The 27560-nt window shown below is 43.3% G+C and overlaps 3 protein-coding genes across 5 annotated transcripts; 1 reads left to right on the forward strand and 2 right to left on the reverse strand.

Moving 5' to 3' along the window:
- Positions 1-575: 575 nt before the first annotated feature.
- kcna7 (potassium voltage-gated channel, shaker-related subfamily, member 7) lies at positions 576-8358 on the forward strand. Of its 3 annotated transcripts, none has more exons than XR_001965256.2 (4): positions 576-876; positions 1056-2190; positions 5241-6221; positions 8286-8358. XR_001965256.2 is itself a non-coding variant. In XM_018734983.2 (4 exons), the coding sequence occupies exons 3-4, from the start codon at positions 1471-1473 to the stop codon at positions 6117-6119; spliced, it is 1599 nt and encodes a 532-aa protein (XP_018590499.1). In that variant the 5' UTR covers positions 576-876; positions 1056-1298; positions 1436-1470; the 3' UTR covers positions 6120-6482. The 3 variants fall into 3 exon arrangements, 2 of the variants coding, with proteins under 2 accessions (XP_018590499.1, XP_018590497.1); XM_018734983.2 differs by lacking the exon at positions 8286-8358 and having other exon boundaries at positions 1056-1298; positions 1436-2190; positions 5241-6482; XM_018734981.2 differs by lacking the exon at positions 8286-8358 and having other exon boundaries at positions 5241-6482.
- Positions 7926-11824, reverse strand: fgf21 (fibroblast growth factor 21). Its single transcript, XM_029246594.1, has 4 exons — positions 10344-11824; positions 10074-10151; positions 9618-9721; positions 7926-8452 (listed from the first exon to the last, which is right to left on the reverse strand). Exons 1-4 carry the CDS (start codon positions 10672-10674, stop codon positions 8132-8134), a joined length of 834 nt encoding a protein of 277 aa, XP_029102427.1. The 5' UTR covers positions 10675-11824; the 3' UTR covers positions 7926-8131.
- A 2361-nt stretch (positions 11825-14185) lies between these two features.
- LOC108923880 (excitatory amino acid transporter 2-like) lies at positions 14186-26109 on the reverse strand. The gene is made up of 10 exons (XM_029246958.1): positions 25974-26109; positions 24582-24734; positions 23911-24161; positions 21297-21402; positions 21040-21166; positions 18696-18929; positions 17827-18021; positions 17062-17196; positions 15753-16068; positions 14186-14919 (listed from the first exon to the last, which is right to left on the reverse strand). Exons 1-10 carry the CDS (start codon positions 26107-26109, stop codon positions 14722-14724), a joined length of 1851 nt encoding a protein of 616 aa, XP_029102791.1. The 3' UTR covers positions 14186-14721.
- Positions 26110-27560: the final 1451 nt, after the last annotated feature.

A 27560-nucleotide genomic window follows, 5' to 3' on the forward strand; every position in this document is an offset into this window, starting at 1 on the left:
CGGTATGCTGTAAATTCCCAAATGTTTCTGGAATTCCACCTTTCTGCACTCACCTGTCAATATGTTCCCTTTAAAGAGGAACAGTGTTAAGCGTTGAGTAACAAAACTGAAGAGTTACATGCCTCTACACCAAGCAGAGATGTGACTCTGGATCTAGTTGTCAAGTTAGAATGGAATACATTCGATAAACTCAGAACATCAGTGCAATTTTTAGACTCGACATTAACACCGACCACATGTATTAATTTGTTTATTCGTTCTCTCTGTCTATGAGGAGATGGTCAGTTTGCGTCTGATGCGTTGACATGTCTACTTGAAGGCGTGTGACTACCTGTGCTTCCATGTGGGTGTATATCTACATGGAGAAGCTGGGAACGAAGGCATATTACCAAGAACTTGGTAGGGGTTTGAGGGGTGACATTTGAGAGCAGAGGTGAAGGCTGTCCTGAACTCATAGTGAGGGGTGTGTGCGGGGGGGGCAGGAGATTGAATTTCAACATGACAGCATTCCCAAAAATTTCAAGACAGCGTGCACAAGTGAGAGGGGGTGGATTGAAGACATCGACTTACAAACAACTGTAGCTTTGCTAAGCAGCCCCGGGTGGCAGGGATGCCAGGAAGGTGAGAGGAGTTGGAGGTGGTGGGCAGCGTCGCTTTTTCTTGACACCGATCTCCGTGTGTCGTCAACACGACGGCCGTTGACAAAGTGGTCACGGGGTTGGAGATGCCGTGTAGATGCAAGACCATTTGAGGGACAGACCAGTGCAGTCTGAGCAAGAAAGAAGGGTAGAGAGAGAGCAGCAGCATGAAGACCTGTGGAAGGACCGCGGTAACATTCTGGGCAGCAGGGTATCTCCAACCGCAGCAGCTCGCTCAGTGAGTGCATGGTTGGGTTCTGTCTCTCCGAAACTGCAATAATTTGGGATATTGGTTCATACCATACGTGATATGTTGGAGAGGAATAAATTACTGAAGTGTAAGTCACAGCATAATAATAATAATGATAATACTAAAAATAATAATGAAACATCTTTCCTTTTCTTTGTTCCTATTAGAGAACTAGCATGAAGACTGACATCAAAGGGAATATGTGATTTCCCCAATTCGGCTACTTGTAGGGCTTTTAAGAGCAAAGGTGTTCTCCTAGCCGCGGTACCGTGCAGGACTAGGCGAAGGGAGGGAACTGCGGTAAACTGTGCATACCCACACGTCTGTGATGTCACCTTGAGGCCAACCGTGCAAAATCCGCGGCCAGTCGTTTGGATTTTCCAACGTGAGATGACATAATCAGCACAAAGGTGTGTGGCATTTACAGGTGTTGGCATTTCCGTTGTCGAGAGAAACGGTCACCATGAAAAAGTGTTGGTAACAGCAACGGCTTTGCGGTTGTTATTTTTGGGATCTCGCAAATCTTCTGTGTGAACTGTCTGCATAGTGAACGTGGAAGGCGGGGTGTGGTGGAGAGGAAAAATGGAAGACCCGGGAAAGAGTGAGCGGGTATTAAGAGTGGGAGGGGGTAACGGTGGGAAAGATGAGAAAGCAGAGGAGGTCTGCGCTAACAAGCGCGCGAAAAACGAGCGCAACACGGCAGAGAAGGAGGACCAGGAGAATGAGGAGTCCGAGGAGAAGGAGAGGGTTCAGAAGGTGAGGGAGGGCTCCCATGCGGGTTCTCCATGGAAGGGTGGTTGGGTGATAAGCGAAAGACTGGCCATCAACGTGTCGGGCATGAGGTACGAGACCCAGCTTCGGACCCTGGCCCAGTTTCCGGACTCCTTGCTGGGCGACCCCCGGCGCCGGCTGCGCTACTACGACCCGCTTCGGAACGAGCTGTTCCTGGATCGTAACCGCGCCTGCTTCGATGCCATCCTCTACTTCTACCAGTCGGGCGGCCGCCTGCGCAGGCCCACCAATGTGCCCCTGGACGTCTTCCTGGAAGAGCTGGAGTTCTACGAGCTGGGCGAGGACGTCCTGGCACGCTTCAAGGACGACGAAGGCTTCCCCAAAGATGATGAGCGCCCGCTGCCTGTCAACGAGTGTCAGAAGCGCCTGTGGATGCTCTTTGAGCACCCCGAGTCATCCTCTGGGGCACGCATCATTGCCATCATCAGCGTCATGGTGATTGTGGTGTCCATCATTATCTTCTGCCTGGAGACACTGCCGGAGTTCCGCAGCGAGAGAGAGCAGATGGAGGTGAGTGCCGTGGGGCGGCAGCTGAGGTGCAGGAGAGGAGGAAATTGGAGGGAAATAACCGGAAAGGCAAGGAAGGAGTGACAAGACAACGAAAAGGTGTCCTAAATACTAGTCTTGTCTTTGCTGTCCCGTTAGAAGGTGAGCGTCATGACCTCTGAGAACTGGTGTCGGGTGGGAGGTGTTCATGAAACCGGGACCAGCCTATGGCCACGATTCCTACTTCTCACGCTTCATAAAAATGTAGACAAAAACAACCACAAAATACATTTTAGCTGACACTTTTCTCTAACGCAACTTAGAATGTTAAGGTTACAATTATTAGAAGCTTACAGTTATTTACCAGCTGAGTAATTTTCCTAGAGCAATTCAAGGGAAGTACCTTGCTCAAGGGGTGCGGTGGCGCAGTGGGTTGGACCGCAGTCCTGCTCTCCCGTGGGTCTGGGGTTCGAGTCCCGCTTGGGGTGCCTTGCGACGGACTGGCGTCCCGTCCTGGGTGTGTCCCCTCCCCCTCTGGCCTTACGCCCTGTGTTGCCGGGTAGGCTCCGGTTCCCCGTGACCCCGTATGGGACAAGTGGTTCTGAAATGTACCTTGCTCAAGGGAACAATTGCTGGAGATGGGGATTGAATCTGCAACCTTTGCTTCTAAAGGCAGTAGCTTGAACCGCTACGCTAGCGGCTGTTTAGTGCGGTGATTTATTCGTTAATCTGACACACTGCAACTTAAAATACTTGCATATTAAACTTATTTCAATTATTTGCCTGATTTTGCACCTGGGTAATTTTTACTTGAGCAATTCAGGGTAAGTACCTTCCTCAAGGGTACTGCAGTAGGACATGGGATTTGAACCTTGGCCTTTCAAGCGAACCACTACCACTCTAACCACTGGGCTCCCTGCTGACCAAATAAATCAATGTAATATTAATTTTAAAAGCCAGGAATTTTTTGCCGTGATTATGCCGCGACAGAATTATACACCGGAAAGGCCTAAATAAAATAGAAAAATGAAATTTAATTTCTTTCCCACTTGCATAACTTGCTTTATACCTTTGCTTTTTAGGCATGCGAGCATTTGTTGACCAACAATGTGGAAGAACCTTTTCCCCTCCGTACACCGAAAGTAAACAGTGAAACGTTTATGTCTCCGCAGAGAAAAAATAACAGATGGTGAGCGACAATATATATGTTGCTCGACGTGAAGGCTAAGATTATTTTAGTCACGCTGTTAAATCTGATATGCTTACGCTGGAGGCAGACTGGCAAAAAGGGGGGCAGGGCTGCGGAGCGGAGAAGAAGGGAGAAATAGGACGGGATGAAGTAAAAGATGCAAAATAAAACGAAATTAAAGATGCAAAAATAAAAGCGCGGTCAGAAACAAGTGAGAGTGAAGAAAATGAGAACGCAGGGGGGAAAGCGTGCGGCGACGCGGGGCGGACGGACAGGTATATCGGTGACATTTGCCTGCCGCTGTGTCCACCTTCATTTGCATGGGTCTGCTCAGGCCTGCCAAAAATTCCTGTAACCTTGTCTCTCCAAAACAGACTCTGATACCGTTTCCATGTGGGAGAAACGAAGAACGATAGATGGATAGTGACAGAAGGGGTGAGAGGGAGCCTCTCGTGTTTCTCCTCGGAGATCTCGCTCGCGCGCTATTTATAGCAGGAGGACAACCCTAGGACCATGTCGACATATGAACGAATGTCTTCACTAATGAATCCTAGACGTGTTAAACATATCGCCTTCTGAGACTAGCAGTTTTTTCCTTTTTTTTCCTCCAGTTTTCCCATAAGTCTTTTTCTTTGTAGGAAAAATTACAGCCAAATACTGAAATGAATAAGCACACACACACACACACACACACACAGACTTTGTTTTCAGTGAAGTTGCTGTATTTCTTAAATGCTTTTGCCAGGGCTGCGAACATTGCAGAATGAAGCATGAAGGTTTATCTGGTTTGCTCTGATATAATTATAAGTAGATAAACAGAAATAAAACATCTTTCGTAGAAATAAAGCATCTTAATTTCTTTCCATCCAGCACATCTGCTCTATTTCATGAACTGCAAGTCACCCTTAGCAATAATTTTTTTTTTTGGGAGAGGGACTCATATTAATAGGCACATTTGATTACCTACATAGTGCTATAAAATAAGATATGTGAGAATTTGCACTTGAAAACAAGGTAGGATGTTCAGGTGAAGATTGCAAGTGGAAGGTGTCCCAATAGGTTCGGTCCATCTTCGTGTTTTTAAGAGGAAACTCGCTTGTCGTTTATAAAAAACCAAGTTGTCAGTTATACTTTGTGTACTTCATATACTTCATCTACAGCAGTGGGGTGGTTGGTAGTGTATTGGTTACAGTTACTGCCTTTGGCCCCAAAGGTTGTAGGTTTAGTTCCCATCACCAACTGTAGTACCTTTCAGGAAGGTACATCTCCTAAAATGATCCAGCTCTGTAAAGGGGTAAATGATTGCAAGCAACTTAATATAGGGAGTCACTCTTGAAAAAAGCATCACCTAAATGAATAAGAGTAATGATATTCCAATGGCAAAAGAAGATGGTGATTACTATGAGGAAAGCTGTACGTGGGATTTTACAGTGTATAAATTGCATTTTTGACAGATTAATGGGTTGCTCCATGTATTCTTGAACTAAATATGCTACATATAAATTATGGATAACAATATATTCTAGATGGATGCATATTTATAGCTTCATGTTTCTATTTGCTAAATCCAAACATGTTCACAATACAAAAATAGGCAAATTTCACATCTTCGTTACATATTGACTATTATTTTGCACACAAATTCTGCAGCCTCAAACAAAGTGCGTGTCGAATGTCGTCCAACTATGAAACGTTTGCTTTTGTGTCAGAGTAATGCCATTAATTCCTGGTCTGGCGTTAAGACGAAGGCATCTTGATTGTGGGTGAATTTAGTTTTCAATGAAATGATCCGGACTCTGCGCCCGAATTCTTCACCCATTTCTCTCTCTCTCTCTCTTTCTCTCTCTGTTCGTCCTGAATTTCCGTGCTGTTTTCGCTCCCCCAGGAGTATCTGCACCAAGCCCACAGCACTAACTCCTCCGTCAGTGTCCCTGCTACCTCCAGTCTCTTCTATGACCCCTTCTTTATAGTAGAAACCATCTGTATCTGCTGGTTCTCCTTTGAGCTACTGATGCGCTTTTCCTGCAGCCCCAGCAAGACTCACTTCTTCAAGGACTTCATGAATGTCATTGACTTCACCGCCATCCTTCCGTACTTCATCACGCTGGGCACGGAGCTGGCCAAGTCCAAAGGCGGCACGCCTGCCATGTCGCTCGCCATTGTCAGGGTCATAAGGCTGGTGCGAGTCTTCAGGATCTTCAAACTGTCCCGCCACTCCAAGGGCCTGCAGATCCTGGGCCAGACGTTGAGGGCCAGCATGCGTGAGCTGGGCCTGCTCATCTTCTTCCTCTTCATTGGAGTTATTCTCTTCTCCAGCGCCATCTACTTTGCTGAGGCCGACAACAAGGAGACAGCCTTTGTCAGCATTCCTTACGCCTTCTGGTGGGCTGTGGTGACCATGACAACCGTGGGCTATGGGGACATGTACCCGGAAACGGTGTGGGGCAAACTGGTGGGCTCCATGTGCGCCATTGCCGGAGTGCTGACCATCTCACTTCCGGTGCCTGTCATCGTCTCCAACTTCAGCTACTTCTACCACAGGGAGACCATGTGCGATGACAGGATGGAGTACACGCACGTAAAGACCTCCATCTGGGAGAAGTACGCTGACGAAGACACGGAGGGAGAGAAGGACTTGCTGGCCCTGGAGGGCATGTACGTCCCTCTGAACGGCAGCGTACCGGGGGGTCCGTACGCGGGGCGGGATGCTGGACGCAAAGCAGGGAACGTGCACATCAGGGAGCCGCTGGTTACACAGGTGTGAAGATGTAAGATGAGGGGCTCTGGCTCTCACACTCAGCACGTGATGCAGCAAACCGGCAGAGAGACACTCGGAAACACTCTTCGAGAGACCGCATACGCAGCGGTAGCTTCCTTTGTTTTACTCATTCATTGACACGGATTTATGTATAGTGATTTAATGAAATTAGTGCTCATGTACTTGCATGAGAAAAGGAAATGTTTATGGGAAGGAGATGGGAATTGCGGTGCCGTCCATGCTTCTTTAATGACATTTACCCTATAGCCTTAGTTTTCACTGCATTGCTTACTGTGTGCTTTGACTGTGCAGACAAAGCCCGAACAAGCGGCAGATTTAAGACGTCATCTTTATTTATTTATTTTTTTATTTATTTATTTATTTTTTTAAAAGAAATCCAACAGGTTGAACTCTAAGTAGATTCTGGGATAACTCGTCATTTGCATTTGGTGTTCCGCAAAAATTGTACAAAATGGAAGGGAAATTTTGTGCCGCGATGCACTTCTTGAGTCATTATGAAATATTGTTCGACTCTGGTCCGGCGCCCAAGTGCACAGGAGTTTATGTGCGGCACGTACTGTTTATACAGAAGTATTTAATAAATGGTTTACCGCGCTCTTGTGTAAGCGGCGCCAGTGTCCACTCTTCCCTTCCCTGTGAAGGCATGGCACCACACTGCACTTTCTTTTTCTTACTTCACCAACAGTTTGCTTTCCTTACATGCTAAGTATTTAAAGATAAAATTATACTTTGCTCATTGTGACGCCTTCAAGGAAAACAGCACCTGAAATGCATTGTCGATACTGCATCGCTGTACTCCAGTACATCACAAAATACCACAGACAAATGTATTATACAGCCTTAACTTCATAAAACCTAAAATGTGTGTCTACTGTATATATATATATATATATATATATATGTGTGTGTGTGTGTGTGTATATATATATATATTTACGGTATATGTGTGTGTGCCCTTCATTTTATTTATGCATTGACATGGATTAATTTATTACACACACACACACACACACGTATAAATAACATGACAGCTAACAACAATCTAACAACATTTCACTTCCCCTCCATCCAAATAACATGTCTGTCCATGCGGCTGACCACAGAGGAATGATTTAGTCAATAGAGGAAGTGTTGCGGAACACCAGCGGAAAACTATCCTTTGTGCGCGACTAAATATTTAAACAGGACTGCCAGAGGAGTGGTGGAGAACATAAATAAGCAACAGTAGCTTTCGCTTCTGATGCACTGTTAATCCAGCGGGGTTTTATTTCCGTCCGCACTTAATAACTCAGAACACACCTCGCACTCTATGACTTGATAAAAAGTCATATTTCAATTTGTGAAACTCAGGTTGTACAAAAAAAATATCTGGTGAATAAATAAATAAATAAAGAGACATACATAAATAAAAAAAAATAAATACATACATAAAATCAAGTCACAATATTTTCATTACAAAAACATTGGATAGTAATATGATGTAAAGGAACTGCGTGGAACCAGTCCTCTTTATTTCTTAATAGTCATAAACTAAGATACTGGATAGTCTTGCCATTTTTATCCCGATCATTTGACCATTTAATTTAAATCAGCTCTGAAACTCCTGAAGTTCATCAAACAACAAATTGAAAATAAATAAATAAATAATAAATACATAAAAAATTAAATACAATATCTCAGTGTGCGTATTAACAAATCACTGCCATTATTAATTAACACGTAAAGGTAATAAAACAGAAAAAAAAAACATTTTGGACTTTTGAAAAAAATGTAAAGCTTACTGTACACACACACACACACACACACACACACACACACACACACACACATTGTCTGAAACCACTTGCCCCAAGCTTACTATAAGTATGAATAATTAATTCAACAACAGGTCAATATTTCAAGTATTCAGTAAAAGAAGCAACTAAACACCAGCACCACTACCACCACTCAACAGCAATAATAATAATAATAATAATAATAATAATAATTACTCAGTGTCACGGAGAATGAGGAAAATTGGCGTTAAATTCTGGGCTCAGTACCAGATCCTTGAGTTCGATCCCAAAAGGGTCATCTGAGTTAAGGTCCAGATATTCTGTATTTGGTGTCTTACTTTGACCTTTGTTCTCTTCTCTGCCCTGCGCTGAGAAGAGCTGATTTTGGACTGGCAAGAACTGGGAAAATGGAGGAACGCGGTTTTCCAAAGATCTTTTTTTCGTGAGGGACACTGGAAGTCGGTGACGCACAGAAAGGAAAAGAGTATATCCATCTTCCAGCAAGAGCTCGTTGAAGGTACAGTCGGCTTCTGTGTATATTTTCTAAAGGAGAACACATTGATATCAGAAACTGTAACTCTGTAAGTTCATGTGACAATACTACAGGTCTCCACAGAACTGAAAGATATGAAATATGATGGTACAATGTAGCCAGAAACTGATGGCTAACATGACTGCAGTGTCTCTGCTCCACTGTGAGCACTGCATTAGTCAGGCAGCTGTGATTGATTGTTAAAAACAAAGAGATACATGCTACTTTTCTGCTGAAAAATAAAGCAAATGACTGGCTTGCAGGGATTTTACATGATACACACACACACACTGTCTGAAACCGCTTATCCCAAGCAGGGTCGCAGGTACCCGGAACCTAACCCGGCAACACAGGGCATAAGGCTGGAGGGGGAGGGGACGCCAGTCCATCATAAGACACCCCAAGCGGGATTCAAACCCCAGACCCACCAGAGAGTAGGCCCTGGCCAAACCCGCTGCGCCATCACATCCCACTACATGATGCACAATGTAACAAAAAGTTTATTATGTCAATTTTTTTGCATTTTCCATTCAGTTTTGTTAAATTAAACATACTTTTAGTTAGTTTGTATGATACGTCAGTTTTAAGAAAAATTTTCCGTATTCTTGATATTTGCAAATTTTGGCACCGGGTTCCAAGCACCGAATATTCCTGTACTGCTCAGGATCTGATGCTTTCTAGAATGTTCTGGTCCCTTCTAAAATCCTTCAATGGCTGTTAAGTACCAAACGAGAACAGGCACTCTAGAAGAACTATGGTTTTTCTGTAATCAGTGAACGTTAATTGTAATCGACGCAAAAGTCGACGTAACTAAGAACTTCGAAAAATTTTGTTGCGTTGTGTGATGAGAGTGCATAGCATCCACTTTTGAGGTCTCCTATTGGACACGTAGCTCGCTGTGGACAGCTATGTGGTAGAGAAAATAGAAATCGCTCCACATCTCATAAAAAAGTAGCCAGTAACCAATACTTCCAAAAACTCTAAGGACAATGGTCACTTGAGGTAATGCGCAGAATTCATAACAAATCCACCTTCATCTCCACATGGGCTTAAAATGGCCATTAACTGAGTGGAAGGCTATTCATAATCACATCGACCGAGAAATCGAAAGGCTGGGATGCTGAGGATGGGAGAAGCTGATCTCCTCTCAGAGCTCTATTCTTGCAGCATTCTCACCTGCCCCCGCAACTGTCCAGTTTCATCAGCACAAAGGTAAAGGGACGATGACACACCCCGGATGACCGTTTCTCCAGCTGTCACTGACCTCAGCTCCATCACACCTGGGACATACGGGAACACTCATTAATCATTCGGAATGGTCCGGGAATATCCAGATATCAGAAGATTGTTGAAATGTATGAGCCCGATAAGCAAACAAGCATTAGAATCCAACAAATCAGTGCCCCACTCTTTCTTTGGGCCACTCAAAGGGTCTGCGATAGAGGTTACGACCACTGAAACTTCACAGTCAACAACAATACGTCAATGGAATTTGCAGCTGTAACTCATAAAAAGTAGCAGAAGACACATCGAGAGTTTCCATCGCTTCATTTGTTTGAGCTTATTGGCTTCTTGCTACTGAAAAGTGTGTAAACATTGAAGAAAAAAAAAAACTTTTGCCGTAATACTTACTGTTTGCAGTCTGGACAGGGTTACCTCTCACCATGCCATCTGAGGTCATTTCCAAGAATAGTCCTTGCCTTTTATTTGCTAAGTGAAAAATAAAAGGAAATGTTTTAAAGGAAAGACATTAATAACATCGTCATGGTAACGATAAAGCGTACTGATAAAACAGCTGCTACAACTGGATGTGCAGAAATCGACACTAATGGTCATTAGCATAGTTACGATAAGGATACTAATAGATATAAAAGAAATAAATTATAAATACAGCAGTACTACCTGTGTATAGATGTCTTTCTCTGACTTGGTCACTGAAAGACAGAAGCGGATTGGAGTCGGGGAGATAAAATGAGAGCGATAGAGGGAAGAAAAGGAGCAGGAACGCGAAGAAGAGAAAAGGGGTCGACATTTGAACATCTGAAGGAGTCGGAAATTCTAGGAATGAAGTCCCAAACAAAAAACAAAAGTGTAACAGAAGAAAAGGGAGAAACCAAAGGCAGTGAACTGTTGAAGAAGTCAAGTAGATTAAAAACCAGAAAGTGAAGGTTTTACTATATAAGAAGAAAAAAAAAAACATAAATGTCCAGATGAATGAATAACATGAGACCATAGAATGAGCTGGACTGGACTGACCCACAGTTATCGACCGCTCAACAACGAAGAGGCTTATATAGAATTGGAGGGGCACTGAGGGAGAGGGACAGGGACACTTGAGACTGGAAAGATTGGAGGAGGTGAGTCATTTCTCTTCGGGGAAACCGAACAAGTGAAGAGGTATGAATGTGAAACGAGGAATGAGAAGAAAGGGAGTTCACCATGTTAGGACATCCTCCAGTTGATTTTCCTGAATTCCCCAACGTTGCTGCTCCGAAGAGCATTCCTCCCTTCCTCTAGCTCACGTTTACTCTACTATGAGACGTCATCGTATGTCCTATGATCCAAGACAGCAAATTAATTTGTTTTACTGATAGGCCTAATTAAAATGTTTCATCCGCTCATGCTTATAAAAAGCCCATGAAACATCTTCTTGGGAATAACGGAAAGTGTAAATACGTGTCTTAGTAGGAAGCATGTTTTGGTTCAAGTGTTCAAAAAACCATTCTTGACTATTGCTGTTTTTATAAATATTAAAAATTTTTTTTGAGTTGTGGCACTGATCATCCATGCATACCATAAAAACAAATCAAAACAAATTTGCCATTTTTATATTTAGAGTTAGATGATTTGACTCAGTCAGAATTGCTTACACAATTGCTCAACTGCTCCACTGTAAACAAGCGAAAAAAAAAAAAAAAAAAAAAGAGTGCTGTGAGTTTCCAAACACAGATCAAAAGTTTGTAAATATCACGTTATTTTCGAGAAATAAGTTGTGAAATTTGGCGTGTTTGGGAAATGTCGTTGCACATTCATCTACTTAGATATCTGTGCTCAGCTGCTTTTGCAAGTGAACAGTTCTGTTGAAAGAGGGATCAGCTGAGGTTTATGAGGGAAACAAATTTTTATTTAACAAGCGGAAATGGTGAAGACAATACTCAGAGATTTCATTGGGTGTCCTCTTGTGTGTCCCACAGGAGCTCACAGTGCATGAAGCTAATTGCAAAACAAGGTAATATATTACAAAATACATAGTAAATACATACTAATTTACATTCATAAAGTGGGTAACAGGAATCAAACAAAGCGAAACTATGCATGTCCTCAAACCATTAATAAACACACACACTTTCTGAACCGCTTGTCCCATACGGGGTCGCGGGGAGCCGGAGCCTAACCCGGAAACTCAGGGCGTAAGGCTGGAGGGGGAAGTAACACACCCAGGACGGGACGCCAGTCTATCACAAGGCACCCCAAGCAGGACTTGAACCCCAGACCCACCAGAAAGGAGGGCCCGGTCCAACCCACTGCACCACCACACCCCCTTGGAGAGTTGCAATTAAATATTAATTTTAGAATCGAATTCAGAAAAGTTCACTGTGGTATTTTAATGCTTTAAATTTGATTCTGTACAGTCTGGTATGGGAAGAAGTCCATGGGGGGAGGTGGGGTGACACCATGAGTTACCACACTGGGTGACACCAATCCTAGTGACATCACTGAATACAACCTCACCACTGGGAAGCCTCTGACATCATCTATATTTAATTTTTTTAAAGGGATTAGGGTGTAAAAAAATAAAATGCTCATAATTTGCAGAAATGCAAGTGCTTTCTGTTTTTGGCTTCCCATACTTTGTGACCTCATTTGTCCTTTGCCTTGGGATTACCAGTGCCTTTTACCTCTAGAGGGAGATGTAGTGTCGCATAGGATTTTCAGAGCATCACTTGGTCTGCAAGCATGTTTACCGTGTTGATGCGAACACCCGCGCTCCCGTAGAACCAGTATAGAAACGGAAGCAGACATTCATCTGTTATGTAGTCAGACTTTTTTATGTGGTTCAACAATTGTGGTTGTGTAGCTTCATGGCAAAAGCCCCACCGGATCAAAGATGTAGGTTATTAATCTCAAGCGTAATAACCTCAGTGTTGCCAGCTGTTTCTTTGACACTTCTCCAAAGCAATTTAAATCATTAAGGTTACAATGATTTGCTCATTATACAGTTGGACAATTTCACTAGAACAATTTAGGGTAAGTACCTTGCTCAAGGGTTCTACAGCCAGATGTGGGGATTGAATCTGCAACCTTCAGAATTAAAGGTAGCAACTGTAACTACTACGCTACCAGCTGTCCTGGATCCCAGAAGCATCCAAGTCCCAGAACTTGATCCAAGAACTATGTGTTTGTTGTCCGTGGTGTCTTTAAAAGTCTTTTCCCGGGCCATAGTTCACAGAAATCTGTTTTTCCTACATTCTACATTCTATGCACCCCGTTGTCTGAGAATCCAGTCTGGTGAGTTTGTACAGTACAGTTCTCTGCTTAATGTTTTTAAAATTTAACTCATGCCTAATCATTACTGCATCATTTGTAATTCTTCACCAAACATTGTGCGTCCCTTTTTAGCATATCTACCATTTACGTTCCGTCCTTTCTCTGTCTTTGTCGATTTCAACATATATTACCTTGAAATATGCATAAAAACCTTGGTCTGTGTGTGTGTTGTGTAAAGCAGTGATATTTCCTTCCCTTTAAGGGATCTGTTATTATTGTTATTGTTGTTGTTGCTATAATGAGGTAACGAAAGTTCCACTACTGCAGTTCCGCTAGTGACATAATACACATACTATACAATATGTGATTTTTTTTTTTTTCTGAATGCATCATGAGTTAATAATAAAGCCATAATGCAAAAGAATGATGATTTTAAAAAAAATTTAAATTTGTTAACTGATTGGGAAAATATAAGTATTTAGAAAATAAAAGGTACAGTAATGGAATATCCAGTATGGAATTGTGGACCAACATGAAATGTCTATTGTGTTTTAAACGTGCATTTATAAAACAAGTGAACAGTGGACTTTACCAGCTGAAGAAAAGAAAAGGAATACACTTTAAAACCACACCCAACATGAATTTCTGACCCTCTTTTTGTTTTTCTGTTCTTTTACATTTTTCTGAATTTCAGTATTTTATTAGTAAAATATTTCAATACTATTTCAACAAGCTGTTACTCTTTTAATTTTTTCATTTGTTTTATCATCTTCTAATCTCTATATACTGTGTATACACTATGCATACACACATTTCAACTACACAGTCACACAATCTAAGCTTAAAGTGAACTTCAGTTAATTTCATTCTGTCAAATGCAGAAAATATCTGCATACAGAAAATAACTGACAAAGATGTTTGCACTCATAAACAAAAAAGAGAGAAATAAATACAGATGCTCCTCTACCTACGATGGTTCGACTTACGATTTGTTAAAGCAACGATGGCGATAGGCTTTCGGTAGAATCCGTACTTCGAATTTTGAATTTCGATCTGTTCCCACACTTGCGATATGATACTCTCTCCCGATGCTGGGGGATGGCAGCATGCCACAGCATCCACTCAACCACATTCGCCATCTCTGTATTGATCATGCCAACGAGTGTAAACAACCGCAAGTGTAGACAAGCGATACTGTGTTCAAAGCATTTTTTTATTTTGTGTTTTCGCATCCCATCATGTCTATTAAACGCCCATGTGTGTCTCCTGCTTAACTTTGCCCAACTGTAGGCTATGGTAAGTGTTCTGAGGATGTTTAAGGTAGGATGGGCTATGATGTTCGGAAGGTGCGGTGCTGTATTCCTTTTCCACTCACGATTTTTCCAATCACGATTTTTCCACTTACGATGGGTTTATCGGAACATAACCGTGTCGTTAGTCGAGAAGCATCTGTTGATAAAAGTACAGAACAGACTAATGAAGAGATAAGTAAATGTATGAATATTAGAAACGCACGTGACTATAGTGAAAAAAGTGAGTTGAAACATCACAAAGAGCTGAAAGAGATGATCGGCGAAGTAAACAAGCACAGTGTGCCAAAATACAATGGAAAGGATAATTAAAGTGTGTTAAAGCAACTGACCGATGTTCCAAATGGAAGACTGGACCCTACAAACAAGTACAGAGGTGAGAGCAGGAAGACAAAATTGGAATAGTTATGAATCTCTAAACGTGCTCAGACAATACAACATTATGTCTGGTTACCCTATTAATAGCTGTTAAGGAATGGACCTCAAGGTGTGTCATTGGGCGGAATCTCATGTGTGCGGTCGTAGGCGGTGTCATCACTCTCCTCTCCATCACTCCACTCTTCCCCCACCACCCTTTCCTTGGGCTCCTCCTCCAGTTCGCGTACTCTGTCCTTCTCCCGCCCTCGAAATTCCGTCCTTGCTCCGTCACACTCTCTGCAAGTCCGAGGAAGCGTCAGAATCTAAATGGAAAAGATGTGGACACAAAAGCAAAGAAAATCCATTAATTATTCTCTTAAAATCATCTTCTCTCAGTGATGAATGCACTTGTCTCAGCTGCAGCCGCATCTGTCCTTCTACTTGACCTGTCGTTAGCCCTTGAAAGGTTTAATCGGCGTCTTCTCTCGACACTTAAGGATCTTAGCATCTCAGACACAGCGTTGAATTGACGGGAAGTCATAGTGTGCCTGACCACCGGCTCTCTTCTCCTCATATGGTCACTACAAGTGTATCTCGGTGATTAGTGCAAGGACCTCTCCTGGTCTCCATAGACATTCTCTCCCTGGGAACCCTCATCACCTCTTGTGGCTTTTCACATCATCATGCACACGATGCCCGTATCTCAATAATCATGTGTCGAATGAGATATCAAACATTTTCACAGTCATCTTTTATTGGAAAGTTGACTGTGATCTGAAGTGTGTTTTTTAAACACCTGACCTCCTCTCGTTACCCTCTGGCTTGATTGTCAGGCTTGACTGCGGTGATTCCATTTTGCCTGGTCTTCCTGAATTTGCTCTCTGTGACTTATACAAAATACGGCTGCTCGTTTAGTGTATAATTTTCCACGTTGCGTAAAAAAACCATTCATCTGCTCTGGTCTCTCCACTGGCTCCATCACAGCCAGGGTCCAGTTGAAGACTCTCATCCAAACATGGAGGTTCTTAGAGGCTTTGGCTCCTCATTATCTTCAGTCTCTTACTTCTTTCTAATGTCCTTAGCATACTGTCTGCTCCACCTCTGCCTACCTTGTAATATTTGTAAAAATAATAATAATAATAACAATAATGCTAACCTGGTGATCATGGCTTGGCAGAACAGTGTACCCAGGTTCCCTTCTGTGATGGGGTCTTGGAGACAGGTTGGAGAAGGGTAGCGGGGAGTTGGTGTGGTGGTTTTGTGGGGGTAGTCGGGGAGACCGTGGCGGTAGCTTCGGTGGTTTGAGAGGATCGACTAAGTCCACCGCGCTGAGAACAGAGGCTGGCGGCACGCTGCAGTCTGGGAGGGGGGCATCCCCATCAATCTTGGCCAACTCATCTTGGGACAGGAAATACACAATGCCAGCGCCAAAGGAGTCGCCCACTACGTTGATTGAGGTGCGCATTCTGTCACTGGGACACAACAAAACATAATATGTTAATGATGTTTAAAGTGCCTGAATAAAAGTTACACAGTGCCGTCACTAGGGTTGGCATCACCCAGTGCAATAACTCATGGTATCACCCCCCATGAACCTCCTCCGGTACCAGACTATAAAGAATCTTTAGAGATATTTTTTGTACTGATGTTACTCGTACATCATAATTCCCCTCTGTCACTGATTGTAATGACAATAGTAGAGGCATAAACAACTAGTATAATTAAAATTACACCTTTAAATGACAATATCATACGCACAGCCTAAACGTATTTACATAGTTTCATGTGGTTAAAGTGAAAATCTGGTAAAAAAACAACTGAGTTCAAAGTAAAAACGTTTGAGAACTACATCAAAATGATGTTTATTTTAATGTTTGTAATGTAGGTTCACAAATACTAATTACCATAATATTGTGACTAAAACACTGGAAAATGTGACAAAATCAGCGACTATAAAAACAGCTGCGGCGACGAAAACAAGAGCGCGAGCTTGTAGTGTTTGGGGACGAAACCACGTGATTCGAAGTATCACTGTAATTTGGTAATAATGAGAGCTCTGAGCAGAAGGTTCAAAAAGTCAATGAGCAGAGTTTTACCCTTGTAGGTACATTGATACATGTAAACTGGGCTTTATTATGAAAAGTATTTTTGTAGTTAGAACTAACTACAGGGATATTTTTATTTAAAAAAATGATACATTTCTGCTGAAACACTGCACAAATATTTTATAGACACTCATTCTGGTGTCACCCCCTCTGATGGTGTCACCCGGTTTGGTCCGCACCCCCCGCACCCCCACACAAAGACAAGCCAAACTGTGATCATGTGGAGCCAACGCATTACATGCACTCTTCTGAATTTAGTTTTTTTTCAGTTTTGCCATAATTATTTTTGGTCAATGCTGTAAAATCCAAATCTGTGTGTTCTCCAGCTCGGCAGCTATCTACTCTGTTTCTAACACTCACAGCAGCCAGTCTACAGCAATAAGCAGGCTGATGTCCTGCGTGGGCAGACCCACGGCCGTGAGGATCAGCAGCATGGTGACCAGTCCCGCGCTGGGAATGCTGGCTGCGCCGACACTGGCCAGGGTGGCTGTCATACTGGAGGAGAAGAGATGAGTAGAGATGTTTAGCGACATCAGATTAAAGACGTTGCGGTACCATCTGCAACAACAACACATGTACCAGCAGGAGTGACAGGATTTGTGTTCATACTTTTCCAAGTGATTGGAGGGCACGCTGTATTGCACAAGACTAAGATCAATAGCTGTAGTTTTACTATTCCAGGACAAGGTGTGTGGGTGGCGTGGTGGCACGAGAGGATGTGATCCCTGCTCAGTCTGTATGTTCTCATGTTTACTTACTTAGGAGATGTTTTTCTTCAAAGCAACTTCCAATTAACTCTATGTAGTGTTATCAGCCCACACACCTTATTCACCATGGTGACTTACACTGCTAGATACACTGCTTACACTGGGTCACACATCCATACATCAGTGGAACACACACACTTTCTCTCTGTCACTCACACACTATGGGGGAACCTGAACAACATGTCTTTAGACTGTGGGAGGAAACCAGAGCACCTACAGAAAACCCATACAGACACGGGGAGAACATGCGAACTCCACACAGACTGAGTGGGGATCAAACCCAGATCCTCTCGCACCACACAGGTGGGTGGGAGCTAAAAAAGGATGCTGGGTAATGCTGTGAGCAGCAGCCTCCTACCTGACTGTGACAATCTGCCCAGCATCCAACTCAATTCCATTCATCTGGGCGATGAAGATAGCGGCCACGGCCTCATACAGAGCAGTTCCATCCATGTTGATAGTGGCGCCAATAGGCAGAACAAAACGTGTGACTCGCTTGTCAATCTTTAGGTTCTCCTCAAGACATCGAAATGTCACTGGTAAGGTGCCTGCACTGGTATGAAGAATGTGAAATGGGAATGGGAAAGGTGTTGGGGAAAAGTCTTACCTGATGTGTATCAACAGATACAAATCGCACACAAATGTCCACTGCTGTACATTTTTTTAATTACTTTACTTAAATTTTTCATATACAGGACACCTAAACACGTCCTGAACACTGAAAATAAAATGTTGATTTTAAAGCAACCTAAAACGTGGCATTATAGGACAGAGCATATGTTGGGTTAAAATATAATCCTGTTTACTGGGTTATACAGATAACCCTGCATCATAGTTTATGCTCTTAACTGATGTCCTGGATAATAAAAACAAAGAAAATACTGTAGCAGTTTTGATAATCCTGTTGAGGACGGTTCTGCACAAATGGCTTAGCAGAGAGTAAAAACATATGATAAAGGGTTGAACCAATAAAGATGAGTGAAAATAACAAGCAGACCCTACATTGACCCCGCAGTTTACTTCTATGCCAAAATTTTTAGAATGTAGCAATATTGTGAAGGACCTAGAAACATGTGTCAGCTACTATAATAAATGGATTTTTACAGTGATTTATTGTCATAAATCAGCTGGAATTCTTTTGACGAAACAGGGTCTCCTACATTTTCTTGAATGATGACATTGAGAGACCAACAAGACGGGATCTACAGGGAACATTACCAGAAGTACCTGCTAGCTGTTCCCAGAGCAGTGATCCAAGCCTGGAAGATGCCAGAATAGAAGGTGAAGGGATTCCTCCTGGTGACTCCGAAGAAGATGAGAGGGAGGATGAGCCCCCCGTGGATGACGAGGCCCACCATCACAGTCACCATGTACATTCCCAGCTGCTGCGCCACCACCTCCAGGTCTCCAATGGCTGCGATTTTCCCACAGATCAAAGACGCAATCCCCACCGGCGAGTACCTGAAACATGCGACATACATTGTCCGTGTGGAACGTGGGAAGACAGCACACAAACAATACTCAGACATACATGGTATGCAGAACACAACATGAACACATACAGAATTGAGTGCAGTGTATGACCATCACCGTGTGCAGAACATCACCGCGCACACACCAACATCTGGACCAGCTCGCCATGCCGGTAGCTACTCCACCGTATTCCATGCAGCTAAGTACCATTAACAAGCACCCAGTTGCCACGACTTCCCTATTTAAGTCCCTGGTTGAAGGACCAGTTCTGATTCCTTTCTGCTTGAGACTTTGCTCACCGTAAGAGCTCCAGAGTAACGACCCCTGAAATCCTGAAATACCGAGTCAGTGTCTTCTTGTCCCCACAGACCAGTGCATTTGTCCGAGTGTTGTTTACTCGTTTCTCTGCATTTCCTATAGCTGCCTGGATCAAATTTAAGACCCTGGTTACGGCCTACAAATCCATCAATGGAACTGCTCCTAGACTTGATCAGCTGCTACACCGCAACCAGGCCTCTACGCTCTTCCACATCTGCCCGTTTGGTGGTCCCTCACATGAAAGGTAAAGCACGGAGGTTCTCGGTTCTGGCTCCGTTGTGGTGGAACGACATCCCCCTCTCACTCAGAACTGCTGAACCTCCGTCCGCATTTAGAAAGGGTCTTAAAACTCACCTCTTCCAGACTCACCTCACCCATCATCTCTTAAGTTCATGTAAGGTGTAAATGTTCCTGCTCTATAACTTCAAGATCATGCCTGGATAAACCTTTACACAGCTACTCCTCCAATGTAACGTCAATGTTTATATGTATCTCAAAAAAAAGTTACTAGGAATGTGATCAGGAATCGCAGATATTCTGATAAAGTTTTATTCTGCTACTCGCGTGATGAACATTAGTTCATATGGTGGAAAGAAACAAAGTAACTGCACTTAAGAACCAAGCGTCTGCATCTATGTCTATGTAATGTACATTATGTACTTAATCATGTACATTAATCTAATGAACACATTGTATTTTCTATGAGATGTGCGTCGCTTTGGAGAAAAGCATCTGCTAAAAGAAGAAATGTAAAGTAAAAACAGAGGAGTGGGCAAACTGAGGCTGCAGCCAAGATATTACATACATTTAACCTAAAGGGGCCTGTTGAGGTTATAGTTACCCACTTACACAACTGGGTAATTTTAGAGTAGCAATTTAGGGTAAGGACCTTGCTCAAGGGTAGTGGGGACTAAACCTTCAACCTTTGGATCCTGAGGTAGTAGCTCTTACCACTGTACGGCCAGCTGCTCCACATACAGAGAGAGAACATGCCCTGGCTGCCGCCATAACTGAATGTTACAGACATAAGAAAAAATCCTTGGTACCCCTTTAAAATTTGTACTTCTGCTGCCCTCTCTCTCTTTATTACTCATTACGTATGACTAAAGGCAGCTTAAATCTGCATGCCTTGAACCAGGGGTCACGTTATGAAAACAGCATTCAAAGAAGATATCTGAATTAATCTTTCTGGGTCATCTCAGCATCACTGCACTCATGTTGGCGTCTCTTCTCACCTCCAGCGTACGAAGAATCCGAGGTTTCTCCAGCCCTCGAGAAGGAAAGCCCTCCCCAGGCGTTCCCACACAAATATGCATTTGGTCGTTGTCCTGCCTTGTCTACTCAGTGCTCTCTCACAAACCACTCGATCTCAAAATACGCTTCATGTTTCCCATCCTGTTTCCCCAGGAACATTTTCCAGATCCTACTCCTTGTGAGCATTTCCCAAAAAAAACCCAACTCTGCTGGTTGCTTTCTTTCCCACACACTCGCCGTCTGCACTCAATTTGTTCATGTCAGTGATTCTCAAGTCTGGAATCCAGATGCACAGTGTCAAAGAGATTTATGTCGCAGTTACATCATGTTAACAACATGATCAAACCAAGATTTAATGGTGTCAGAAGGGTGATCTATTAAAAAACACACTTTCCCCGACTTCTTACTCACCTCAATGAATCAGAAATCGAATTATTACAATAATACCAATGAGAGTCGCAGAGTCAGAGGAGAAAGACACAGACACAGATGCCATAGATGCCACATCTGCGGGAGTCACACTGACCACATGATCATGGAAACCATCTTCATGATGATCTCATTGAGGATATTGAAGAACTCTGACATCACCTTGCCCCGATCGCCCATTTTCCCCATGCACAAGCCAAAAGTGATGAAAAATCCAATAAGCCCTGATTAAAAAAAGAAGCAGACATTTCAAATCTTTTTGGTGATGGAATGAACACAGTTCTTCAGTTCTCAGCACTAGATCATTCCCTACACTCTTTGTCCTGTTGACGCCCTCCGCTCTATCTCACTCACCCAGCACGTTCATGCCCCATTTGAATTCCAGCTTCTTCTGACTGACAGTCATTGGTTCTGTTCTGTTTTGGACCGGAACAGATACCGTCTTTATCACTGTCTGGACCTGTGGGAGAAACGAATCTTTATTAATACACGTGTTTTTACACATGTGTGTTGGGGTGGCACAGTGAGTAGTGTTGCTGTCTCATGGTGCCTGGGTGGTGCAAGGGGATGTGGGTTCAATCCCTGCTCAGTGTGTGTGTGTTTGCATGTTCTCCCTCTGTCTGTGTGGGTTTCCTCTGGGTGCTCTGGTTTCCTCCCACACTCCAAAGACATGCTGTTCAGGTTCCCCCATAGTGTGTGAGTGACAGAGAAAGAGAGAGTGTGTGTGTTCCACTGATGTATGGATGAGTGACCCATTGTAAGTAGTGTATCTAGCAGTGTAAGTCACCGCGGTGAATAAGGTGTGTTGGCTGATTACACTACATAAAGTTCATTGGAAGTTGCTTTGGGAGAAAGTGTCTACTAAATATGTAAAATCACTTATTCACTTTAAAACCTTCGCCTGGATCTCTGAGCTCGAGGAGGCAAATGTTTTTCATTGGAAGAAAAAAAATATGTTTCATGACACAATGCTACTGGTAAGGTTTAATTTTACACTCCTCTTCCACTTGGGAAGATGAGTGTAAACAGTACAAATTTGCAATTTGTCTTTTAAAAGGACAAGTTATTTCCGGGCATTTTTATGGGAAAATTATATCTTCCCCCACTCTCAAAGAGCCACACAAATTTTGCCAGAATATGAAAAGGACATGAACCAGGATAAACAGTGCAACAAAATGTATGGATTGACCTTAAAATAACCAAAATAACACAGAGTAATAAACTGGTTTCTAAGCAAAAAATGCATTAAAATGCCATTGAACCCTCCTATGAATGATAATAATAGTAACCCCTTATGGGCTAGCTGACTTCAGAAACTTCAGAACCATCGTCATCATCATCATCATCATCATCGACAATGAGTCCTCATTCTGCCTGGTTGATGACCCCTTACTGATCTCTCAGTACACCAAACACTGCCTCACTTCTCTCTGCCGTCTCTTGTGTACAAATATATTTGCTTATATCCTTAATTATTTAATCAATTGCAAATTTAATAATAACATTTAATATTTAGGGGGCGCAGTGGGTTGGACCGGGTCCTGCTCTCCGGTGGGTCTGGGGTTCGAGTCCCGCTTGGGGTGCCTTGCGACAGACTGGCGTACCGTCCTGGGTGTGTCCCCTCCCCCTCCGGCCTTACGCCCTGTGTTGCCGGGTTAGGCTCTGGTTCACCGTGACCACGCTTGGGGCAAGTGGTTTCAGTCAGTGTGCGTGTATGTGTGCAAGTTTTACTTAGTAGAACTCAAATTTGTAAGTTTACCTTCTTTGTTATCCATTATGTCTGTATCTCTGTATGAAAGCATAGAATCTGGTGCTGAAGTTGTCATTAAACAGGAATGGACATTGGTTTTGGAATATTCCCATCAATCATTCAGCTGACACTTTTCTCCTAACCAACAAGCAACATTAGTCTACCTACAACTACTTGTCCCATTTGTACAGCTGGGTGTTTTTTTTTGCTGGAGAAATTTAGGGTAAGTACTTTGCTCAAGGGTACTATAACCAAGGGTCACATTGGAACCTGTGGGTCTGAAGGCAGCAACACTGACTACCACATGTCCCCAAGAGCAGTGTCAAAGACGATGGACACACCCAGGCCAATTACAAGCTACCAGGGGGATTCAAACCCACACAGGCACATACCCAGTGGATTCTAAGCCCAATGCCTTAACCACTCAGCCACCTTGGTCCACTAGTGCAACTCCTCTCTTTATATGGTGTCACCTTGAAAAAACTGCTGATACTCCATCCGTATCGTTTCGAATCCTTCAGCATCCGGACTCTGAAGAACCGTGTCCACAGCTGTGCGTTTGTAGGGCTCAGAAAATGAAGTATGAACACTTAGAGCGATTGCGTTATTGAATTCCAATTTTGTCCTAAGCGACTTTCATGATAAGATTTTAATCCTGTTGTGAGTAAACACATTGAGGTGGTGTGAGCAACTGCACACGCACGCACGCACACACATACACACGTGTGAATCGTAAAGCCAGTTTTATGTCAATGATTTCACTGCCCATTACAATTGGTTTGCTGTTGTCTATGTTGCCTGGACTCCTCACATGTGAGCAGTACCATGTGGAATATGCCCATCCACCAGCAACCCTCAGCTCATGGCTACACCTGAGAGGTCAATGCCAGGGAGCTCAAGGAAACAGGAGGCAGATCACAGCTCAAACACAGATCATCTGAGCAGTAGAACTTACTATGTGCCGGGGAAGACGGCTTTGGGAGGACAGTTTGAGGAGGACAGTTGTAGGAGGACAGCATCGGCGGGACGGCTGCACCCAAATAACCTGTCTTCTGGCTTTCGGTCTCACCTGCACAGCTAGCTTCCCATCACCATGCGTCCACGTATTAGTTACGTTTTTCCATCTACACGACTTTAAAGTGGCCGGGGCAAATCAAAATGTAGAAAATGCAGGGTGAAGAAACACCAGAATTTAAGAATGTGCCGCACCGCTCTTACCTGCTGAAAACACGCCTGCACCAGGTTTTCCGGGAATAAGTTTCGGATGAGGTCCAGAAAGGCATCGAGGCTGCTGACCTCCTGGTCCTTTGAGGCTGTGCTGACCTGCGTCTTGAACTTGGGGTTCCCTGGGTGGATCCCTAAAACCAGGATCACTCCCAGTACGGCAGCGATGATAGTTGTGGACATGTAGTACACCATGGCTCTGCTCCCCATCCTGCCGCTAGAGCGAGCGTCCAGACCAGCAAGTCCTGGGAGGCAGAACAACAAGGTTTAGAGGCACTGACCAGAGCTGAGATATGTAAGAATGGCAAAATAATCACACTAATAAACAAGGAAATGTTAACTATATTTCCTTTTAACTTCTGCAATGAATCATTTATGCAAATACTTGACATTAGTGACCAAACTAATAAAAAAACAAAGACAAAATAAACTAAGTGTAGATGAAGAAGTGTAAGTAATAAATAATATATGTATTTCTGACAAAATTTTTGTGTGGAACTTTTAAATATATTCCTGCCAGGTACGTGACACTGCCCCCTGGTGGAGGGGAGGTAAAAGCAACGAGGAAAACTGACCAATGGGGTGAATACAGTAGTGTGTGTTTGATTTGCATAGGAGGCAAAGATTGCTTTTAAAATGCGCACTGATTTATAGATGATACCCACCTGTGATGAGACTGGAAATGATGAGTGGCAGGATGAGCATCTTCAGCATCCTCATCAGGATGTCTCCAGGGAAAGAGATAAGCATCAGAGCATTGGGGCTCAGGTCCGGGATGTAGCGCAGCAGCATCCCAAAAACCGAACCGAGAACCACACCTGCCCCATCGCACACAAAGTGAAAGAACAAAACTTTAAAAACAAAAAATATTACATAAATATTTGTCATTTGTAAATACATGAAAATATGTTAAATGAAATTCTGACTGCATATGAAAAACACTACATTCTTACTTCTAAATGTAATTCCTTATTAAAATAAAAAAAAAAAAAACTATTAAGAAATTTTCTGAAGCCGCTATTATTAAATGAAAACTGGCTGTACTTTTATGAGGCTAGAATCACTACTACATCAATAACTTAAGGTTCCTCCTTTCTAGCAGGGAACTGGAATGGAAAGAAAGTGTGGGAAATTACTCAAATGAGTAAAAATTAGTGTAAATGTAGCTGTCTTCAGTATTAGCTGATAGTCCAGAGCTGCACTTGTTAACATCATGTGACAGCAGGAAAAAAAATGACACAACTGCAGCTACCTCTGAAAAGTAAACAATACCTTAATTGTATATGTTTCACTGAGACATTAGGTATGTTAACTCAAGACAATTTTACAGTGAAGCAGCTGGTATTTGTAGGGAAGTTAGACATGACCTCAATCACCACATGTTTACAGTGCTGCGTGACAGTATGTGAACCCTATAGGGATCATCATTATTCTTGTACAAAATGTTAAATTAAACTTCATAAATCATAAATAAAATGAATAAATAATTATGATTTCCGCACCTGACTCTACTTACCTGCTTGGTGTAACCAATGCAACTTGGGCTTCACTTATTTTTGCACCTTTACACTACTTGTATGTTTCTTGTCCTATCTCAAGTTTCAAAGATAATTTAATCTTTATAGCGTCTTTATATATCTTTATAGTAATCTTAGAACTACATCTTTGTCCATGTTACTCAGACATACTGATACATCCTTGTAATTGCACTGTACTATTTGTACTGTTGGTATGCACTGATTTATTGCATCTTCTTCAAGACGTGTTACTTTTGGGGTAGCCTTCCACTTTTGATGTTGTTCTGTATGTTGGAGGTGTCAGAAGCAGCATCCACCATGTCAAATTCCTGGTTGGTGCAAACATGCTTGTCAGTAAAAGTCATCTTATCTAATGGGAATGAGATTGATTCTTCGCTCTGTCTGTTAATTAATTAATTTCTTTGTTTGTTTATCTGTTTATTTTAATTCACTAAAGCAACACACATGCAATCCCATAGACTCTGCACTTGCAGCTGTGACCGGAGGAGCCGCAAGCCTACCCAACCCATGGCTACCTACCCAACACGGTGAGAGCGAGCAGCAGGTTGCGTGCGATCCACCCGCAGTGCTGCACCAGGCTCGGTTTGGTCACCACCTCTACACCGCCCGCGCACGGCACCCCGCTGCACTCATTCATCGACTTCTGGTTTGTCATCCTGCCTAGTAGGAAGTGGGAAATCAAGTCAGGTCACTTTGAGCAACCTGTGTCAATGACCTGAAATTCAGACACGACACATTTATACCGATGGATCCAAACTGCTCTTAGTGTGTCCCTGTAGGACCATCCTGAACACACCACTGTATGTGACGCTCTGTGACCACCCTGTGTTTCAGGGATCGATTCTGGACGATCGTGACCATGAACTGGAACAGTGATTTCTCAAATAAGGAAATCAGGTATTTATACCTTCCAGGCAATTTCTAGAAAAACAATGTCTTCACCACATCTTCTCAAGCAGAAAAACACACCTCAACATGTGCTCGGTAGATCAGTGGAGGAGATGTATCCCGAATACAGAAAATGTACTGAAAGAACAGTACACACCAGTACTTGAGAACATGTTTATAAATATTTCAACAAATATTTGAATTTGTCCAGATTCCTTTTCGAGCACATTGTTCAGTGGTCAGTGATGCTGCCAGTGAGTTCATAGGTTGCATATTCAAATCTCACCCGTTGCTGTAATACCCTTGGGTATTATATATTGTATTTAATCTGTGTTGCACCACTAAAAATTGCTCACGTATGAATGGCGTGGGGTGGGGTGGGGTGGGGTGGGGGGGCGCAGTGGGTTGGACCGGGTCCTGCTCTCCAGTGGGTCTGGGGTTCGAGTCCCACTTGGGGTGCCTTGCGACAGACTGGCGTCCCGTCCTGGGTGTGTCCCCTCCCCCTCCGGCCTTACGCCCTGTGTTGCCGGGTAGGCTGCGGTTCCCCGTGACCCCGTATGGGACGAGAGGTTCAGAAAGTGTGTGTGTGTGTGTGTGTGTGTGTGTGTGTGTGTGTGTGTGTGTGTGTGTGTGTGTGTGTGTGTGTGTGTGTGTGTGAATGGGGTGGCACAGTGCTACAGCAAGTAGTGCTGCTATCTCACAGCGCCTGGGTGGTGCAAAAGGACGTGGGTTCAATCTCCACTCTGTAAGTTTTCCCTGTGTGTGTTTCCTCTGGGTGCTCTGGTTTCCTCCCACAGTCCAAATACATGCTCTTCAGATTCCCCCATAGTGTGTGAATGACACAGAGAGTGTGTTCCACTGATGTATGGATGAGTTACCCAGTGTAAGTGCTGTATCTAGGAGTGTAAATCACTGCGGTGAATAAGGTGTGTGGGCTGATCCATACTTTAGTGAAACACACTATGCGTGAACTTCAATAGCATGTCTTTGGACTGTGGGAGGAAACCAGGGCACCCAGAGGAAACCAGAGCAGAAACAAGGAGAATATGCAAACTCTACACAGACTAAGTATGGATCAAGCCCACAACCTCTCGTACCACCCAGGTGCTCTGAGACACCAGTGCTACTTGCTGCGTCACCATGCCGCCCTGATCCCTGTCCAGGTGTTCCAGTCACAGCAGCCATGTGCACCAGCAAATGTTTTTCAGGGTTTTATCA

This window comes from Scleropages formosus, chromosome 20, assembly GCF_900964775.1.
Source record: "Scleropages formosus chromosome 20, fSclFor1.1, whole genome shotgun sequence".
Classification (NCBI taxonomy): domain Eukaryota; kingdom Metazoa; phylum Chordata; class Actinopteri; order Osteoglossiformes; family Osteoglossidae; genus Scleropages; species Scleropages formosus.